This window comes from Neopsephotus bourkii, unplaced genomic scaffold (genome assembly GCF_033783945.1).
Source record: "Neopsephotus bourkii isolate Nb327-2 ecotype Australia unplaced genomic scaffold, CSIRO-AGI_Nbou_v1 NB_1760, whole genome shotgun sequence".
Classification (NCBI taxonomy): Eukaryota; Metazoa; Chordata; class Aves; order Psittaciformes; family Psittacidae; genus Neopsephotus; species Neopsephotus bourkii.
The window spans coordinates 4,314,625-4,333,159 of record NW_026902234.1 but is presented as its reverse complement, the minus strand read 5'-3'; the positions used below and the strand labels follow the sequence as shown (position 1 = coordinate 4,333,159).

At 43.1% G+C, this 18,535-nt stretch overlaps 1 protein-coding gene across 2 annotated transcripts; it reads right to left on the bottom strand.

Annotated features, from left to right (window-relative positions):
* Nucleotides 1-517: 517 nt before the first annotated feature.
* IL1R2 (interleukin 1 receptor type 2) lies at nt 518-14,450 on the bottom strand. 2 transcript variants are annotated; one of them, XM_061377689.1, is made up of 9 exons: nt 14,329-14,450; nt 12,547-12,677; nt 12,193-12,451; nt 10,707-10,881; nt 9,309-9,483; nt 8,000-8,065; nt 6,625-6,760; nt 4,147-4,292; nt 518-2,847 (listed from the first exon to the last, which is right to left on the bottom strand). In XM_061377689.1, exons 1-9 carry the CDS (start codon nt 14,352-14,354, stop codon nt 2,720-2,722), a joined length of 1,242 nt encoding a protein of 413 aa, XP_061233673.1. In that variant the 5' UTR covers nt 14,355-14,450; the 3' UTR covers nt 518-2,719. The 2 variants fall into 2 exon arrangements, with proteins under 2 accessions (XP_061233673.1, XP_061233674.1); XM_061377690.1 differs by lacking the exon at nt 14,329-14,450 and adding an exon at nt 12,786-13,063.
* Nucleotides 14,451-18,535: the final 4,085 nt, after the last annotated feature.

Sequence of the window (18,535 nt, the reverse complement as noted above, 5' to 3'; positions counted from 1 at the left end):
GCCATGAGCGTGGTGGCAATCAGGAAGGGAGCTTGGCCCATCAGGATTCGCTCCCCCTCTGGTGTGACAAGGCACTGCCATAGGGTGAGAGCAGGAGCAGCAGAAGGACTTAAGGACAGAGCTCATCCCGCAGCCCCACAGATCCAGGGTCTCTTGTGCCCCCAGTGGAAAAGTCCCTCTGCAGCAGAGCGCTGGCAAAATCCAACCTCTCCCGGGAAGAGCTGACACCCCCAAAGAGCCATCTCACAGCTTCCTCCCCACCCAACTCACACACCAGCACTTTGGGTTTTATTTTTTTTGTCCCTTTTTCACGTCACATTTTCAAAACCAACACAGACCATGATACCCTTGTTTATAACAAACCAAATCTATGTAAAACGTTTACATTGTGTAGGTCTCTTGTTCAAGACTACCTGTAAAGCATTTACACTATGTAGTTTGCTTGAACGAGTCTTCCTATGGTGAAAGCCTGTGGAATATTACTATGCCTGTAGTCAGAGAAGCAACTATCACCTTTGCTCCTTTACATTCCCCTTGTATTCAAGATGCCCCTGAATATGTAACATCCATTCTCTGTATGCCTAATTTTTATCTCACACTCACATTTCTTTCTCCTTCTCTGGTTTGGAGGAGCATCTGAGGTATTTAACTTCCTTATGGCACTGATACTCCATATACCAAAAGTTCTGCTTCTTTTCCACAACTGAGTGAAATCCAACCCCATGCCTACAGCCAGATGCGTTACCACACTACTCTTGGGTGATACATACAGATAGGAAGAACAAATCACATTTGGGAAGGTGATAGTTACTGGCAAACCTAATTTCTTCCTTAACTAGCAATTGCTTCATAAAAATGAGCATTCCTGATGTACCTAAACCATTTTTTATGTTTCTTCCAGCAGTGGTCAGTTAATCTACAGTTTTCTTCCTTCAAAGAACAGTTATTCAAGTGGATTGACTGTTTTCCACACTTGTGGCCACCTTTTTCCCATCTGCCCATAAAATACATGCATTGCTTATCATCATCTTCCTGCACTCAAAAGGAGTAAGTACAGTGGCCTTCTTTGGCTGCCTTTGACTCAGACTGTGTCAGAAATCTAATATCTGTACCTGTATCTTCACAGCAAACATTTAGAACATTTAAAGGAAGACTTTGGCTTAAATCTCACAAAATGTGACGGTTCTTGCTAACAGATTGAAGGGTCTCTTAATTCAAGCCTCATCCTAGCATTTAACATCCTTCCAGATATTTATTCGGCTAAGCTCTGAAGCAGCTATAAGATGTGGTGGAAAGGAATTAGATCATGGTCAGTACCAGATGGGTGCAAGTTGTTCATGTCCCTAGTTTGTGGAACCACGTGTAGTCCTAACATTCTTACGTTACAGCTTGCTTCTTCAGAGCCAGCTTTTTTTATTTTTTTATTTTTTTTTTAATATACACAGACTTAGAAAAATCTCTGATTTACCTAACAAAAAGCTTTATCTTTGGTGTCTGTGAGAGGTGTCAGTTAAGGGTCTGTAAACAGACCTTATGGATGAATCCCCTCCCATACTGATGGAGATAATACACATTACATATATGATGGAATGATTTCTCAGCTATCATAAGTCTTATCTCTTGGAAGAGGAAGTAACCAAGTCATTCTACTTATTCTGATCCTCAGAGTACAGCATGGTCACTGATTATTGCTCCCTTCTGATCTACGTCAAGAGTGGAATCCAATTAGATTAACCTAACAGGCAGCATTTTACTTCATGAGTAAGTGATTTGCATGCTTCAGTTTAAAAGACAGTAAGTTCCTGAAGCTGCACCAGCTTCAGACTGGTGCAGACTCATTGTTTACGGGAATCTATGCCAGACTTTTATACTCATATCAGAGCAGAGAATCAGGCCAGTCCTGAAAAACTTAAGAGTCACAGAAGGGCAAGTACATTATTACTGGCAATCTGTCCAATTGCTTCCAGGAATAAAACTTCATATTAGTCAAATAAGTCTCAAAACACTAAAACATCCCTCCAAATTCTTTTCTTGGCAGAGATAACAACATGTTACAGCTGCCTATAAATCCCTAGCTATCAGATAGTGGTAGATAAACAGAACTGAATTCTTCAGTGTACAATTATCTGTTACGTTGATGTAATTATCTCTGGGGAGGGATATTCTGAGATAGTCCATTTAAGCAGAAATAATACAACTGCTACAAAAAAAAAAACAAACTATGACATTTTCTGTGGAAAAGTTCATAGATCTACAGTTGCCATGACAACTGTATTTGGCTCTGGAAAAGAGGGAAAAATTACCCTTCTTAGACTGAAGGAAAATAAAACAAGTTTGGATGCACAAGAAAACTGCATTTTCACTTTAGTGTGGAATTGTCCTGCAGTGAGCTTTCTTAAGCTTCTGTTTTCAGATTCTTTCAAAAATTAAGGCTACTGGAATTACAAAGGGTGAGAGCATCTCCCTTTCCCTATCCTTCCAATATCCAGGGCACATTCCGTGGTAATTTGTGTCCCATGCAAATTATGGGTATTTTGTGTCTAGGCAGCATCAAATGAAAGCTTAAAACTTCATCTGATCATAGAAGACGGAGAAGAGGAAACGAGCTGATATATATCCATCTGCTGGGAAAGCAGTCTGAAATGTCTCTCTGTGTCTCATGTGAAGGATAGCCAGGAAGATTTCTTGTTCTGTTGGTGGTTGGAGAATAAAGCAAATTTTAAACCTTTGCTGTTGTGTATCCCTTATCGGCTCTTTGCTTCCAGCACTTGTGTGTGCATATCCCCACCACAATCATGCAGGCCAATGTGATGGGAATCATTGCAACGTACCAGGACAAGCCAACAGCTGGAAAAGTAAAGAAATGGAATATTTTGAAAAAATAACCCTCCCAAGAACATAGTTCTCTAAGTTCAAGGAGGAGGAGGAGAAATCACAATAAAGAGGATGTCTGCACGTTAACCTTCCAGCAGGGCTGATCACCCTGATCAGGAAAAGAAGGGAAAGGAAGAGGTCTATTGATTGAATGCTCTGGGAAATAGCTTTTTATGAAGATGGGAGAAAGACTGGAAAATAACAGAGGGTGAGAATTTAAAGTTCAGTCCTTTTGCAGACACATGGCTCTTCCCAACTCTTATCCAGAGCAGCTGTGAGTTTTCTCTTAATTTGGTGAAAGGAGAGACACTCCAAGCAGGACATAAAAGCACCACCTGGTCCACCCTCAAGCTGCATGATTAATTTTCTCATATAGAGTGGCTTATAAATTACTAATGCTTAAGCCAGGACTCTGAGCTTTTTCCCAAAATACAGCTAATTTCCAACACCAGTGTTCGTCCAGACCGTTTTGGATTATTCCAGCCTATATTGGTTCATGGATTGCCTCCTCTGTAGTAATTCCTGTGTAACTCATGGAAGACAAGAGCAGCACATCATTTAGCAAAGTGGGCCCAAATCGCTCATCAAAGGATGCTGAAGTGAGTCATGAGTTATAACTCATAATGAAGACTGTAAATGTTCATGTGCCTTTCTAAGACAGTGAACAAGCTTGCGTGATTCATCAACGTCATGCAAAGAAACAATTAGCATTGCTTCACATTGTTTTTACAGCTGGTTCTTGGCCAGCAGTCTATCACACTGCAGCATTAATTGCACTGAGCTTAAGGCTTCTCTTCCCATCACCAGGAGCCAAAATAACACCAATCATCATTTACGCTTCTTGTTATTTTGGTGGCAGTCTGTGCATGAGGAGAAGGAACCCTCCGATCTTTATTCTGCTGTTGTCTTTTTTCCTACCTGTTGAGGAACTGGAGGGGATTTGGCTCTGCTGCATCCAGTGGGAGTCTGCCAGTAGTCTCACTGGAGCCATCATTGCACAGAGTGTACCTGAACTGGAGCCCTGTCCAGTGAACAGATATACCTGCACAGATCCTTATCCCTGCAGAAAATGTCACTGAATGACCCACAAAGACTGTATTTTGTGAACAGGTTATTTCAAAGTCTACAGGTGAAGGAGGCAGGTTTTCCTGAAGTTTTCCCCAGGCAGTAATTCATTTTGATACTAGGTCTTACAGTATAAAAGGTTTGTATGATAATTAAGCATTAGAATTATTATAATAATTATCCCAAATAAGCAGTCAAACTAGTTACCTTCCTGCTTGACCCTTGTTGGCAGTACTTGGTATCCATATCTGTTCTGGGCCAGGCATGTAAAGTCTGTGTAAAAATCCACTTCTTCAACAGAATCAAAAATCAGTGGCACTTCAATGAAGTTTTCGCCATTTTCTACCATTTCTCTGGAAGAAAAATACAAATTTAATGATAAATCCTTTTATAAGCTGGCTTTTTTGCCATTTGATGTGTTCGTTCTACCGGCACATTGCAAGAAATTGCATTAGCTATTTGCTCATTTCTGAACTAGGCCCTCAGCATTAGAGGACAACTGTGTCTTCCAAACTAGTTGTGCCAACTGATTGAGTCTCAGCAGTCAGTACCCATCCTGCACTCGTTGACTTCTCCAGGAAAAAAAAATATCTGGATTTCTCTTTCAAAAAGTGAAGAATAAGGAGACAAGAAAGGCAAGCAGAACTCTGTCTATCTTTGCACCCTCTACACAGCAATGTGGCAGTACCTAATTCTCTGACCACCTATTCATTTCTGAGATTAATTCCTGCTATCAGCTGGAAGAGGACATACGGAGAACACAAACCTGCAAAAGCTCACTCAGCAAACTGAAGCACCATCCCTGTCTATCACATGCTCAAAGCCAAGCGCATAGTGCAAGAAACTGTCTAGGAAGTTTCCAGCTTATTTCAACCTGATTGATTGTTTCATCAGTCCAACTATTTGAAAGTGGTTTTCTAGCTGCAGCCAGACATTGTCTGATGATATCTTTTAGTCATTGCTGGAGCAGTTGTACAGATGCTCTTTAATGATCTGGTCATGAGTCTGCTATGCGCTGCGGCAATGTTGTTCCCTGTGCACTCCTCCTGCGACTGTACTGCAGGAAAGAAGCAACACCGCAGTGGGTGCTTTGCCAGAGATTTCTGCAGGGAATCTGACTTCCCAGTGGCATTTGAGCTGTTTTGCCTTTCTTCCAGCAGAACTGGAGTGTCTCACGCACTGTGGGCTCCACAGGAGCCTTAGCTGCCATGGTATCTGTCCTAATGCAATTGTATAATAACGGGAAACAGTAATAATGATAGTGATAGCAATCATAAAAATGATTTTTAAACTCCAAGTAAGAAAGTACATGTGCTGCTCTATTGTAAAGCCTGCAGAGACTACAGCCACAGTAAATTTTATAGCTCATGACCACAGGTTTAAAGCACTGCCACTTTTCATGTAAACAACATTATAAATTAATGGTCTTAATGATGCTGTGGGGAATGTGAAAACACAGAAGGGCTTGGGCATACAGCTGAGTTGCCATATTACCTCTGGCTGCTCAATAAACTAAGCATGGCCAGGTTGTTATCTGGCACTGATAGACACAAATGGCCAAAACCAGCTAACCATAACTGTCCCTCATAATAGGGATGCTACATCCCCAAACTCTGTTGGCAATGGCTCCTCCCCCATGCTAAATCTTAACCAATAGCCAGGAGCAATTCCAGGAAGTTGCTAACTGGTGAGTGACCAATTTAACCATAAAGAACAGAGGCAAAGGCATCCCAGAACCAGGAACCTCCTGGGCTCTGTCCATCACTACAAGCAAAGCCACTGTGGCCCAAGTGAGGGTGATGATCTCGTGGACATGCTCAGCTTTATCAAATGAGAGATACACATGCTGACTTGGACCTCAGTGAAGAGATTTCAGTCGGTAGGTTTACCCCACATTTGCAAAGCATTAGAAGCAAGCCTGAACATAGCAAGTTAGTAGCATGTCAGTAGCATCTCAGGTAGCATGTCACAGGTACAGAAAGCAGATCTTTTTCCTCCTTTCCTAGCTGGAAAATCCTTGAGGCATATGGCTGTGAGACAGCTGAAAGAAGGCTTTTCAAGACTGGGAGAGACAATGGATCAGGGCAAAATGATGTGCGACATCCTCCCTCTCCCTCCCAGCAGCATTTCCCCTAGTGTTTCCCTGGCGCCAGCTCTAGCACTCACTGGGCATCTCTGTGAGTCAACTTAGCTCACTAATTTGGAAAAGAACAAGCCTAAGGGGAAAAACAATGATGTTAAAACAACAACAGCAAAACCCAAACCACTGAGTAGTTTTCTGTTGTTTTAGTGTGTTCAGAGAACCTCATTAATCTCAGGTACAGGATGTCACCGTTTTGCTGGTGTGAAGCAAGGAGAGAGAGAAAGAGAAGCACTGGGAAGAACCAAGTCCCATTGCTTTTCACTGCAGCCAGCTCTTCCATCAGCTCAGCTGCCCATGAAAATGTGCTTCAAGTTTAAGCCTTGCAGCTGGCCCATTTACAATATACCATGAACAAGAAACAGAGACAAAGAACTGATTTCACCCTGTGCGTGGGTTGGGTATGGGGTTTTTTTTTGCTTGCCTCCCTGTTTTTTTCTCAGCTCTCACCTTCACTTCAAATCTGTCCACATCCCATTCCAATACCTGGCATTCAGCTGCACTGAGAGCCCCTGGAACAAGGAAACACTTTAAGCCAGACTTACTGTCGCTCGCCCTCTGTAACCCTGCTTTGCTTGTAAATCACATCAATGGTGGTGTCATTCGCTAGCCATTCCACATCGGTATGGACATGGCCACTCAGTCCAACAAAGACTTTGCATGGGAGAGTCATCTTGGAGCCTGTTGGTAAAAGAAAATGGGCAAAACCCCATTTGGATAGATATGAAGAACTAGTCATTCTCATGGTGAAAACCAACCTCTCCCCTGGGAGATCAAGTTCCCAAGCACGTCAGGCACCACTACATTAAACTCTGAAGTCAAGCCACAGGTTGCTTTTGATTCCCTATTCTTGGCAGCAAGACCCTTCAGTTTGGCAGTCCTTCCCACTGCCAACCAAGTTATTTTCCCATTGCAACAATTAGCTAGTCTTGAACTAGACACATTCCTCAGGAGGCAAAGCTGCGCCACTGTGGCCTTGCTCATTCTGATGTACTGCAGCCCAAATGGCATGATGTGATTTACCACTCTGGAGCAGCTGCATTAGCCAGCAGTAGACTTCACTAAGAGATGCTGTGGGCAGGGGCATTAAACTCAAAGTTGGACCTCCAAGGATAAAGTGATCTTGCGAAAGTTCACAACTTTTGTTACAATTATTGTAACTCAGAGCCAAGGACAAAGAGCCTTTAGGTTGGTGTGTATCTATATTACATGGCTCAATAATGCATACAATTTTATTATTGCACTGGTGCAGATGGTGATAAAAGGGATATAAAACACTCCACAGAGGTCAATAAGCAAAAAAATAAAGTCACTTGGTATTCTACGCTGATGGGAAGAAAAGTGGCAGGGAAAACTAAGACATCAGAGGCCACAGCCGTGTGTATAGTACCCAAGGTAAGAAAGCTGAGTGTAAAACGTACCTGGCATTTTCAGCAGAAAGGAAACACTACATAAATTTGTTGTCATAATATAATCTTCACAGAAAAATTGAGACCCTATCAAGGTACTTTCTAATTATCAATTGCCCAGTTCAAACTGTACAAAGCAATAAATGTCTCCTCCCAAAAGAGCTGGATGTCTCATTCAAAGCCACCAGGTAACCTAGACCAATTTGAGGAAATACTGCAAAAGGAAAGATCTCACTGAAGACAGAGCTCTGGACAACTGATCTAATGGTGCAAACATGCTTTTATTGCCGTTAGTGGCTAAAGTCTACAGCAGCTCTGCAGCTTCTCCTACACGATAGATCACATCTAGTTGTAAACAGTAAGAAGCAGAGACTACTCTGGCACCAACCCTCATGCAATGTAACAGAGACCAAAAGAGCTGCAACAATTCCTGCCAACAAATTACAGCGGAAGTGGCCCTAATATGATTTTTCTCTGATTAGACATTTCCAAAAATAATGTTGGGCCTTACCCAGAGCAGCTGATGTTGTCTTTTGTGTTGGATACACAATTATTGGAGTTATTATCTTTTCTTTTTCTGGAGAGAGAAAGAGAACAGAGTCAGTGCTAGCAGAAGAGAGCATGTGGGCACTGCCCCAGAGCTGTATGTACATATAATGATATAACCATGCCACTTTGCTCAGTATCTCTCACCTCTCAGGAAAGCATTTCATTATTAAACCCACTGGCAAATGGAGACATGCCAATTGCAAGCCCAGAGATTTGTGTTCACTGAATTAGATAGGATTAAGCCTACAGCTTTATCCTGAAAGCTCCACTGCGAGGAATTTCTGGCAGATAAGCGGGCATCTTTTCGAATCAACAGTAAGGTCAGGCACTAAGCTCGGTGAGCAGCCAGCACCGATATCCTTGCACACCCATTTCATACTTGCAAAACCAGAAACGCCACACGCTTAAGCAGAGAACGGATGTGCACATGAACGAAGATCACGTCTTCCGCGCTCCTACCGACGGGCACTAGGACCCAGGCGAGGGAAGCTGCACCCTCTGGTCTGTCACCTGCCACAGCCGCCTCGCAGCTCCCGCTCGACGTGGCGAGGGGCGTGGTTATTGGTCTGACGTTCTGAAGGGGCGGGGCTAGGGGCGGGACGGCGCTGTGAGCGCCGGGGCACGCCCGCCCCCTGCTGGCCGCTCGTCGCAACCGCGCCCGGCGGGTGGAGCGAGCTTCACCCGCTTGCGGGATAGCGGCTTTACCTTGTCCTGGGGAGCGTTAGGTGTTCATTTCCTCAGCCCTCCCAGGTATCGGGAATGACACCCCCCCCGGAGACATAAATTATTGGGTTTTACAACCACATAAACTTGCAGTATGGAGTTCTGCTTTCCGCAAACCCGCGGCAAGTCAGCCAAATCATAGAATCAAGTATGTTGGAAAAGACCTTTAAGGTCATCAAGTCCAACCACTGCCCCAGGACTGCCAAGTCCACCACTAAACCATGTCATAGGGGCAATTTAAATGTTTTTTGAACACTTCCAGGGACAGTGACTCCACCACTTCCCTGGGCAGCCTGTTCCAATGCCTGAGCATCCTTTCAGTGAAGGAATTTTTCCTAATATCCAGCCTAAACCTCCCATGAAGAGGTGACCCAGCCCTGATGGGGGTCCTGGGACAACCCCCAGTGCCAAAGCAGGCACCCCTGGCATCCCCTTTCCCTTGACAGTGCTGAGAGGCCAGGTTCAAGTTCCTCCCCTTAATGCTTTGTTGCATTAACAAAGAAAAGATTTTGTTCAGCACTGTAGTGTTTGAATGGGTTGATATTTACCAACAGTCTTGAGGTGAATTGTTCTTGTGATCTCATACATCACACCTTCAAATGGAAATGACATCTTGCAGGTGTAATAGCCAGAGTCTGCTGGTAGCACAGAATTCATGATCAGAGAAGTTGAACCTTTCAGAATTATGAATTTTCCACTGTCAGCTTCCAAAGGCAAAGAATCCTGGGGAAAGGATAGGAATTGGTGTTATGGCTCAGACAGGTGTGGTTGCACCCCGTGTAACTTCCAAACAAAATCACTTATTCTGTCTCTCTTGTATTAAAGGTTCTTTTAATCACTAGGAAATGTGAGCAGTCCCACTTTCCCACCAAAGGGAAAGATTTTCAAATGTACATCCATCTCTAAAATGCTCTGAGGCACTATATGGATTGAGAAAAATCGCTATTTTAATCTATCATCTACAACGTGTGTGTACAGCTTTTCAATAAGGTGCATATCTTAAGGTGAAAAGGATATAACTGGCTCTTTCATGATTCCTCTTAATCATCTTAGACATTCTTCTAAGACAAAACCATGATGGTGACCATGATGGCCTTCACAACACTATTACTTCCCATACGTGACCTCTTAAGAGTAAAATTCTAAGGCATTCTCTGAAGACAAATACTAGTAATTGTGAAGGTTTTCACAAAACTATTGCTTACTCTACACATGATCACAGAATGGCTTGGGTTGGAAAACCATCTATTTCTAACCCTCCTGCCATCGATGAAGCCTGCCTAGTTATTATGTCCTATGGCAAGAATGACAGCTACATGAGGCAGAGCATATGCTCATAGCAGGAGTGCAAAGAAAAGATAAAGCAAGGTATTACAAAAATACAAGAAGAATCCCATGCTGTCCAGTGTGAGATTGTGCAGCTGAGGATGACCAAGTGAAGCATATTTGACCTTGCAGGCAAAGCCAAGCTTGCCTACTTGAAAAGCTAGGCACTAACAACATTAGGCAAGGAACACTAGAAGCATCGTGTGATGAATCTTGTACTTCCAGATGCTGTATTCCAGTTGATTAATGAAAGTTACCCCACCTGAGCACTTGGGAAGCATCACTGGGAGGTCCTACTTTCTGGGATTCACTAGAGAGGCCACAAAAAGAATCATAGTGCCGAAGTAGCAAACCCTGGAGTCAGGGTAGGTAATCTAGCCTTTAAAATAGTTACACTGCCTGTGAGAGGATATAACATGTGGACCCCTTCACCCAGTGCTAAGCCCACCCCAGAGAAACTTTCTTAAAATATATACATCTGCCCCCAGATTCCCAGGATATTCTGCTGTGCTTATGGCTTTAACAACATGATGTTCAGGAGAGAAAGAAAACGGAGATGTATGTGACTTTACAAACAGGTTGAGAGTAGGCTTTGCACAAAGAGGAGGTGAAAGTTGCACCTTGTACCACTTGAGCTCCAGGTTTGTCCTGTTTGGTGTAAAATCCCATAGCTCAGGGCAAACAATCTTTCCAGAGGTGAAAGTGAAAAGGACCTGGAGATAGGCAATCTCCTGAGCAGCTGTTTTCTCCATGACAGTGAGGTGGATGGAGACCTCAGTGCAGTAGGAGGAGTTCCTGTAGATAGAGTGGGGAGAGGTGAGCACCCACCAGTGGCAAAGGGAACTTGAGTGACAACCTTGAGTTTCCTCCTGGCTCCATTGCCCTCTTCAGCAGGTTCTAAGAGGCCAAGACTGAACTCCTACCAGAAGGGATCCTGGAAAATCACTGGTGCCCCTGGAGTGCTGTAAGCAGATGGACTCACACTACCGCTAGGGCTCTGGGACCTGCCATCACCTACAGGTCAGATACCAAAATCCAAAGCACTTGCTTTGCAGAAGCAGAGATCTGTGATAGTTTGCTTCTTGCATCATGTTACAGAGTGTTGAAAAAAATCTGGTGGCTTCCCTGTGGGATGACTTGCAAAGGAAAGGCAACTTCTACTTTATCAATCTTGTAATAATGCAAGCAGTGAAGCTATGTGCTTGGCTCTTGCATATCTTTCTCAGATAGGTTTCACAGCATTTTACTATAGCTCTCAGTAATACTGCCATAGTGTTGTAGGTTGAGGAACTGATGCAGAATAGCCCAAAAAGGGGGTTTAAAAACACCCCTGAAAGTCTCAAACAACTACTCTGTGCTCTAGGACAATATTTGCAACCTTTTGTTATTCTGGCCTCACTATCAAAGTCTTCTTTTCTGCTCTGCATCTGCAATCTCTCCATAGACATGTGGAAAGGACAACCTGCTGAGTATGATTTGTTAGCTTCTGCCTGTCCATCTCTTCCACTGCTGACATGTCACTCACTAGGGGTGCCTTGCCAGCAAGGAAACTGCACCCTACACAAGCAGGTCCAGTCATACAGGGGTATGTTTAACTCTACAGACCCCAGAGCAAGGTTCCAGTTGCCAGGGAACTTCTGTGAAGATGACTGGATGGAGGAGCTGGGGACAAGGACCTGGAACACCTGGAGCTCAGGCTCCAGTGGCAATGGGTGGTTTTTGCCTTCCTCAGTTCCCCACAGATGCAGATCCTGGTACCTCTTTTGAAACTATATAGCAGCCTGTCAGATTGTAAACACTCAGAAAAGCATGACTGAAAAAAGCCATGGCTCCAGTCTCAACCCACTGCAATGTCACAAGTCTGGTACCAGTGTAGTAAATACATGAGATGGTAGCCAGAGCGGCAATACTGTGTCACAATTATCTCAATTTCAGTATATATATCTATAAGAGACACACAGTGCATTGAAGAGTTCTGACATTCCACTTTTGTTTCTCTAATCTTATCCAGGCATACGCTAAACATAAGTGGAGTTTAGAATCCAGCTAATGTGGTTTTGACATAGTCATCTTGTCAGTACATTGGATTTTCTTTTAAATACCCACCTTCTGGTGCAGATATATACTCCTGAGTCTTCTATCATTGCTGGTAAAAACCAGAGTGCGTCTCCTTTTGCCAATATTCTTGGATCTTCATCTCTTCCTGATATCATGGTTTTTGAACCATTTTTATACCATGTGATATTAGGGGTCAAGGCAGAAAAATCCCAATGTTTGTATCTGGGGGAAGGGCATTTCAGAACCACAGGTTCCCCATGCAGTTCATAGTAGTGTTTGAAATACACGGTGTGATGTGGGCAGTTTTCTATATAAATCAGAGATATTTTTACATTACTATCAACCAGGCACATTAAAAAGGAGAGGGAGACAGAAGGTTAAAAAATACAAGCATGCCCTTACCTGTGCTTTTGACTTGCTGGAGTCTGAAAGCAGAGGCACCCACTGTGCACATCACGAGGATAAAGAAGAGCCCATACATTTTTTCCCAGAGGAAATCAGAAGGAGAAGATCGAGGAAAAGTGTTTTGAAATCTACATGGAAGTTTGTGACAAGACAGAATATACAATGAAAATACTAAACATTAACTTAAGAGGCATCTGCTCTTTTCCTCCCTCCGGACATGGTAAGCTTTGGTTCACCTTTGGGGAGCAGAAAGACTTCTTCATCTCTAGTTTATGGGGGCTGACTTGTGGAACAAGGGCATCTGGCTTGGCAAGAACACATCACTTCTGTCCCTTTCCTTTCATTTTGGGAGATGCAAACAACATACCACAAGATGCTGCTGTCCTCACAGCTTTTCAGTGCAACAGCTACAGGTGGAAAAATACAGCTCTGCTTATTTTGCAGTAAGATGTGACTGAGGCACAGGTCAGCTGCTTAAAGTCAGGTGTAGTGTAGTAGCTTGAGTGAACACAGGACCAAAGATGCAGTGGAATACACTTCAGCTCTTTTAAGCAGTCACTTCAGGTGTTCTATTGCCTTCATTAAATCCTGTGTCTCTTTGTCTTCTCCTCTGTGGCTACCTAGAGGAGACTGCAGGCAAACTCTGCTCTAGCCAGAGCCAAGCTTTCAAAGTCTCCAACAAATGTTTCTCTTGGAATAAAACTTTGACTCCCATGGCATGCACACCCATCTTCCTATTGGTGCACAAGTGAGTTTTCAATGCACACACTCTTTTACCATCTCTGCTAAGAAAGGTGAGGAAACACCTGAACTTGTCCCAAAATATCAGAGGCAGTGATGCTAAGGAAAAACAGAACTACCCACTGCCAGTCATACATTGATTGTCATCTGTATTGGCCTGGCACAGACAAGGCAGCTTCTGCATACATGATTGAATGCTTTCTGGTCTGCCACGAGGTCTCAGTTGCTGCTACTCAGTTGATAGATTATGTGCTATCTCAGTGTATTGCAAGAAATAATAGATAAAAGATGCTATGTACAGGCATCAGTGTATGTTCTATGTAAGGTATTTATGTGCTATACAGTACACATGCATGTTATACATACTATTTCCATTTTACACAGAGAAATGTAAATTGCCTGCATTCAGCGTCAGCCTAATACTATGATTTTCCCCTGGGATGAACAATAAATGTCTGCACAATTACTTCAAATTGTATCCAAAACAAAAAAAAATCATATTTCAACTAATATAATGCAGTCATATTTTTGGGTACTCACCTTCAGGCATCTTCTGTGTATCCCATCATGCTCATATTTATAATGTGGTTTTGATCCAAATTTCTTCCTGTTCTAGTAGCTATATTTATCTGACATCTGATAGTTTGACTATAACATACTATTTCTAGCTTATTATCATCTCTACCATACCAGAAAGCCAACCTCTTGCTCAATAGCACTGTTTCATAACCATGGGTCTTCTCCCTTATTGCTGGTTCTGCAAGAGTTTTAAGGGCACTGGCATGGAGCTGTAGCCCCTCTTGTTTATGCATGGACTAGGCTCCATCTGCGTCGTTAACAAGGCCCATAGTTCATATGTAATACCTTGTAACAGGGAAGTTTCTCTCTCATTAGATCCTTTGCCTAATGAAAATACTGGGATATTTTGTTCAGAGCTTTCTGGTCCCTTTGTTTTAGTATCTATCAGTCTCCATGAGTCCTACACAACCTGGGGGTTTAGAGAGGTTTCATTCCCAAGTTACCATCAGACTCACTTACCTGTGCTTCAGAAGCCTTTCAGCCATTAGCTTCTCATGAAAAGATGCAAGACTGAAAAGTGCTAGTGAGGACCTTATATAGGGTTTAGCTCAACACACGGCGGAAATTTGTCTCTCATTGCCCAATCAGATTTGTGTCAGAAGCAAACGGCATTTTAGACCCACCTTTTTTTCCTTCCGTAGAGTGAGGATGGGAGAGAGAGAAAATATGTATTATTTGGATTTCCCAAAAAGAGGGGAAATGAATGCTAAATATATGACTAAATTTCCCTTTTTCTGACTAATGGTAGTTCACATACACTCATGTCTTCACGTGACTATTTCGTGCTCTGCCTTAAATAAAAGAATCTCATGGGTAACAAAAGGTGTCCTGCAGCCTAGTCAGCAGCTAAATAATTGCAGTCCTTACATAATGTGGTTTAGCAAGTTCTTCATGGACAACATATATCTTTTGTGATTTCCCAGATCACTTGTGAATCACAAATGGGTTGATTACCCCTTCCTTCCACTCATCTTAGTGTCACAGCTTACATTAAGACTCTCTTTGCAATGGAGTATAAAGAATGTTGGTGGGGTGCTGGTCGATGAGAAAATGAACATGAGCCGGCAGTGTGCGCTCACAGCCCAGAAAGCCAACCGTATCCTGGGCTGCATCAAAAGGAGCGTGACCAGCAGGTCAAGGGAGGTGATCCTGCCCTCCTACTCTGCTCTCGTGAGACCTCACCTAGAGCACTGTGTGCTGTTCTGGTGTCCTCAACATAAAAAGGTCATGGATCTGTTGGAACAAGTCCAGAGGAGGGCCACGAGGATGATCAGGGAACTGGAGCACCTCCCGTATGAAGACAGGCTGAGAAAGTTGGGGCTATGTGCTTGGGTTGCACATATTCCTTTGTGCAAGCAGTATCTGCTGTATTACAGCAACTTCAGTAAATAAGTAAAAAGAAGAAAGTCACAAAACCCCATGTTTCAATGTGCAATGGTCTCTACAGTTTCTATATCCTGATCAATGCAGTCATTGCAAGGGTCTCTACAGTTATCAGCCCCACACATGGCTGTCCGGTTTTCCTTAAATAGTTCTGTTATTCACAATCCTAAAAGGCTGATAATGCAACTAAAGTTAGTTATTGCCAGGGAGCACTTCATCCTCTCAATGAAAAGAAAGAACTCATCTCCATTGATGCTAAACTCTCACATCTGGTCTACGAAACCACTGGTCTTCTGAGGAACTGACCTCATGGATTATAGACTTATTTCAGTCCATTCTTTTCCAGTTCACTATATGACACCAGACAGAAGGGCTGTCAGGCTGGGTGACCACTGTTATGTCTAAGTTCAGGCTATCAGTATGTAAGTGACTTATGCAATAGAGGTGGGAGTCTTTAATGGTAACACTGGTCACAAGAGCCAGGCCCAGCAAATAACTCAGAGGCTTACCAGACTCAAAAAGAGCAAAACTTTGGGAAGTGAGTATCGATGTCTTTGGAAAGATTGTACCTACCAGCTGCTGCAAACACATTCGTTGTGCTCACTGAGTAAAGCCATCCAACAGTGAGCTGTTCAGTGAGCAGCAGAGCTAGCATCACCTGCTCTCCTGGAGATACATGCCCCATGCTCTGACACACATAAACCCCTCCACTGCAGCCACCTCAGCTCTCCCCTCATGGCCTTTCCCTACCATGCTCCAGCCCTTTCCTTCCCCCCCCAGATAGCACCCTCTGCTCCCACCTTGCCCATGACTAGTTTGTCTAGGACAGGTGTAGCACAACCATAGGCCCACTCAATACATCCGTGATAACTGGTCATCTTGTCATTGCCCATCACCACACATAAGGACTGGGCTCTGTCTGACTTCTCCTCTTTGAGGAAATGCTTTGGGTTTCCCATTCATAGACAATAGCAGCGTCCAGTTTTCCTCACACTACTACTAACTACAACTCCAGACTCTTTGAAAACACAGCCCCTTGGAAAATGCAGCTGGAGCAGGCTAAAGGGATTAAAGTCAGTTTATGGTGCAATATCATATGCTGACCTGCCTTAGTCAAATAAACTAAACCCAAATATCTACAGAGTAGCAGTGCAGTTCCCAGATAGCAGAATGTCCTCAGATACACCTAATAAGATCAACATTTTCAATAGCCTTCCTTCAGAAGAGCTCTGTTCTAGATGATATCTTTTTCACTCAGAAAACATGCACCAGTACCAGGACTTTAAGTTAAAATAGTGTGTCTGAAGGTACAAAAGTTTGGTTTAAAATAACTCAAGAAGAAATGAAAGATAGAACAAGTATTGAATTTTTTTAGGAGCTGTCTGCTGAGAAGGACATGTCACTTTGTGGTCATTTATGTTGTATTTATAAACAGAAATATGCAAGTCTAGCAACTATATGTATAGGAAGAATTTTTAAGGGAAGCTGGTATCATTCTGTGGTTTTGCTGTGCTGATGATTCATTTATACCGCTTAAGATACTGGAGCAAGGCTGTGAAATTCCTGAATTGAAGACCAGGCTATTCCCCACATGTGTCACTCTTTGCCCATCTCACTAGATCGTTATTTCCCACACCAGGGCTACATGCAGCTCCCTTGCCACATTCAGGTGGATTTTGCTCTCTTAGGACATCCCAAAATAGCCAAAATCTTAAGTAGTATTTAGCATCCTGGTAGTTCCTTGCAACAGAAGCTTCCAAAAAGCCTCTACAAGCAAGGTGTGTCTGTTCATTATCTCTAGTCCATGGAAGGGGAAATGGAAATTCAGGCATCATGGAGTGGGGATAAGACCATTTCTATAAGGGACAGTTAAGATACCAGCTTTTTCAGCAACTCCCAGTTGCTTTCAGCAACTCCCAGTTGCTTTTTCAGCAACTGTCTGTCCTGGAGGAATTCACCAAAGTGGTTTTGTGGCTGATGATGTTTGGCATCCAGGAGCTGCACTCACATGGACTTTGCTGTTTATTCTATTACTCTGTTTGGCTGAGCCAGCTTCATGCAATTAAAAATAGGAGAAAATTTCTCTGGTTCACATCAGAATAAGGTGGTGAGACATTAAGAAATATTGAATGTTGAAAGCTAACTGGCAAGCAGATGCAAAGTAAACCACAACTATTGCACCAACACATGTTCTTGGGCTTACTGATATAGGCAAACCTGGTTTTAATAATTTATAATGTCCTTGTGCACAGTTCCCACATGGTCTCTTGGGGAGCATAAAGATGGAGAGGGAAGAAAAGAAGCTATCCAACTCTGAGAATCACCAAATAGATGGGACAGAAAGAGAAAGACTAAACAGAGGAATTAGCCCAATGCACAACAGATGTCAAGAATACAGCAATTTGCATGCTTATCCAGAGAAATAATGCTGTTATATAGCAGCTGCACATGACTGACTTGGAGAAAGAGGAGGAGATGGGCCAAGAGATATACACTTTGTCGGGGAGTGCTCGTTTGGCCAGAGTGGCAACAGCTTGATTACAGATTGCCTCCCTGCTATGGGCTCCTGGGATTTCCACAGACCCTTTCAGTGCACAAGAAACCAGGCAGGCTGTGAAAAGCAATTACACTGTCAAGAGCTGGAAGGGGCAGGGAGGGGGAGAACCTCACCATGGAAGTCAACAGGCTGCAAGGGACAAAGTAATGGCTAAAAGGCCCAGATCCAGCAGCAATGAGGCCAGAATTACATCAAGGAACAAAAAGTGCCTCACTTGCCCTCACCACAAATGGCGTTCGGGTTGACCGAAGGTACTCTCCCTTAATAGATCATCCATAATGTAAATATCACACCCAGGTTTGCATTACCTGCCTGGGACACTGGAAGGTTTTTATCTTACCCACTAATGCTGCACACAGCCAGCCAGCAACAGATGAAATAGTATGTGTGCAGACATGCAGCCATAGACTGATGAAATAAAGAAATTGTTTCTAAAACGTATGATTTGCTGGCTTTTTATTTAAGAGAGAAAATCATTCTTGGGCACAGTGTACATGATGTGATGCAATGTTCACAAGCAGTGAAAGAGGACTGTTGCAAAGCTAAGTTTGTTGAAAGTTGTAGAGGTGAAATGATATCTCTGTCCCTATACGCTGAACTGGAGAGGGTAATCTAAATTGCTAAATAGTGACAGTCTTACCATCCTCTCTAATACTACAATAAAAATGAAAAAAGGTGTCTTACTGCCCTTCTTTCTTTCATGGATAAAATTATGTATAGAAACAC

Excerpts from the sequence above, each read along its gene's own strand:
- IL1R2 (XM_061377689.1), bottom strand. The coding sequence starts at position 14,354 with ATGGCTGAAAGGCTTCTGAAGCACAG. Across the intron at positions 12,452-12,546 it reads CCAGCAAGTCAAAAGCACAG|AAAACTGCCCACATCACACC; the intron begins GTAAGGGCATGC and ends TGATTTATATAG. Across the intron at positions 4,293-6,624 it reads GTTACAGAGGGCGAGCGACA|AGAAATGGTAGAAAATGGCG; the intron begins GTAAGTCTGGCT and ends TTTTTCTTCCAG.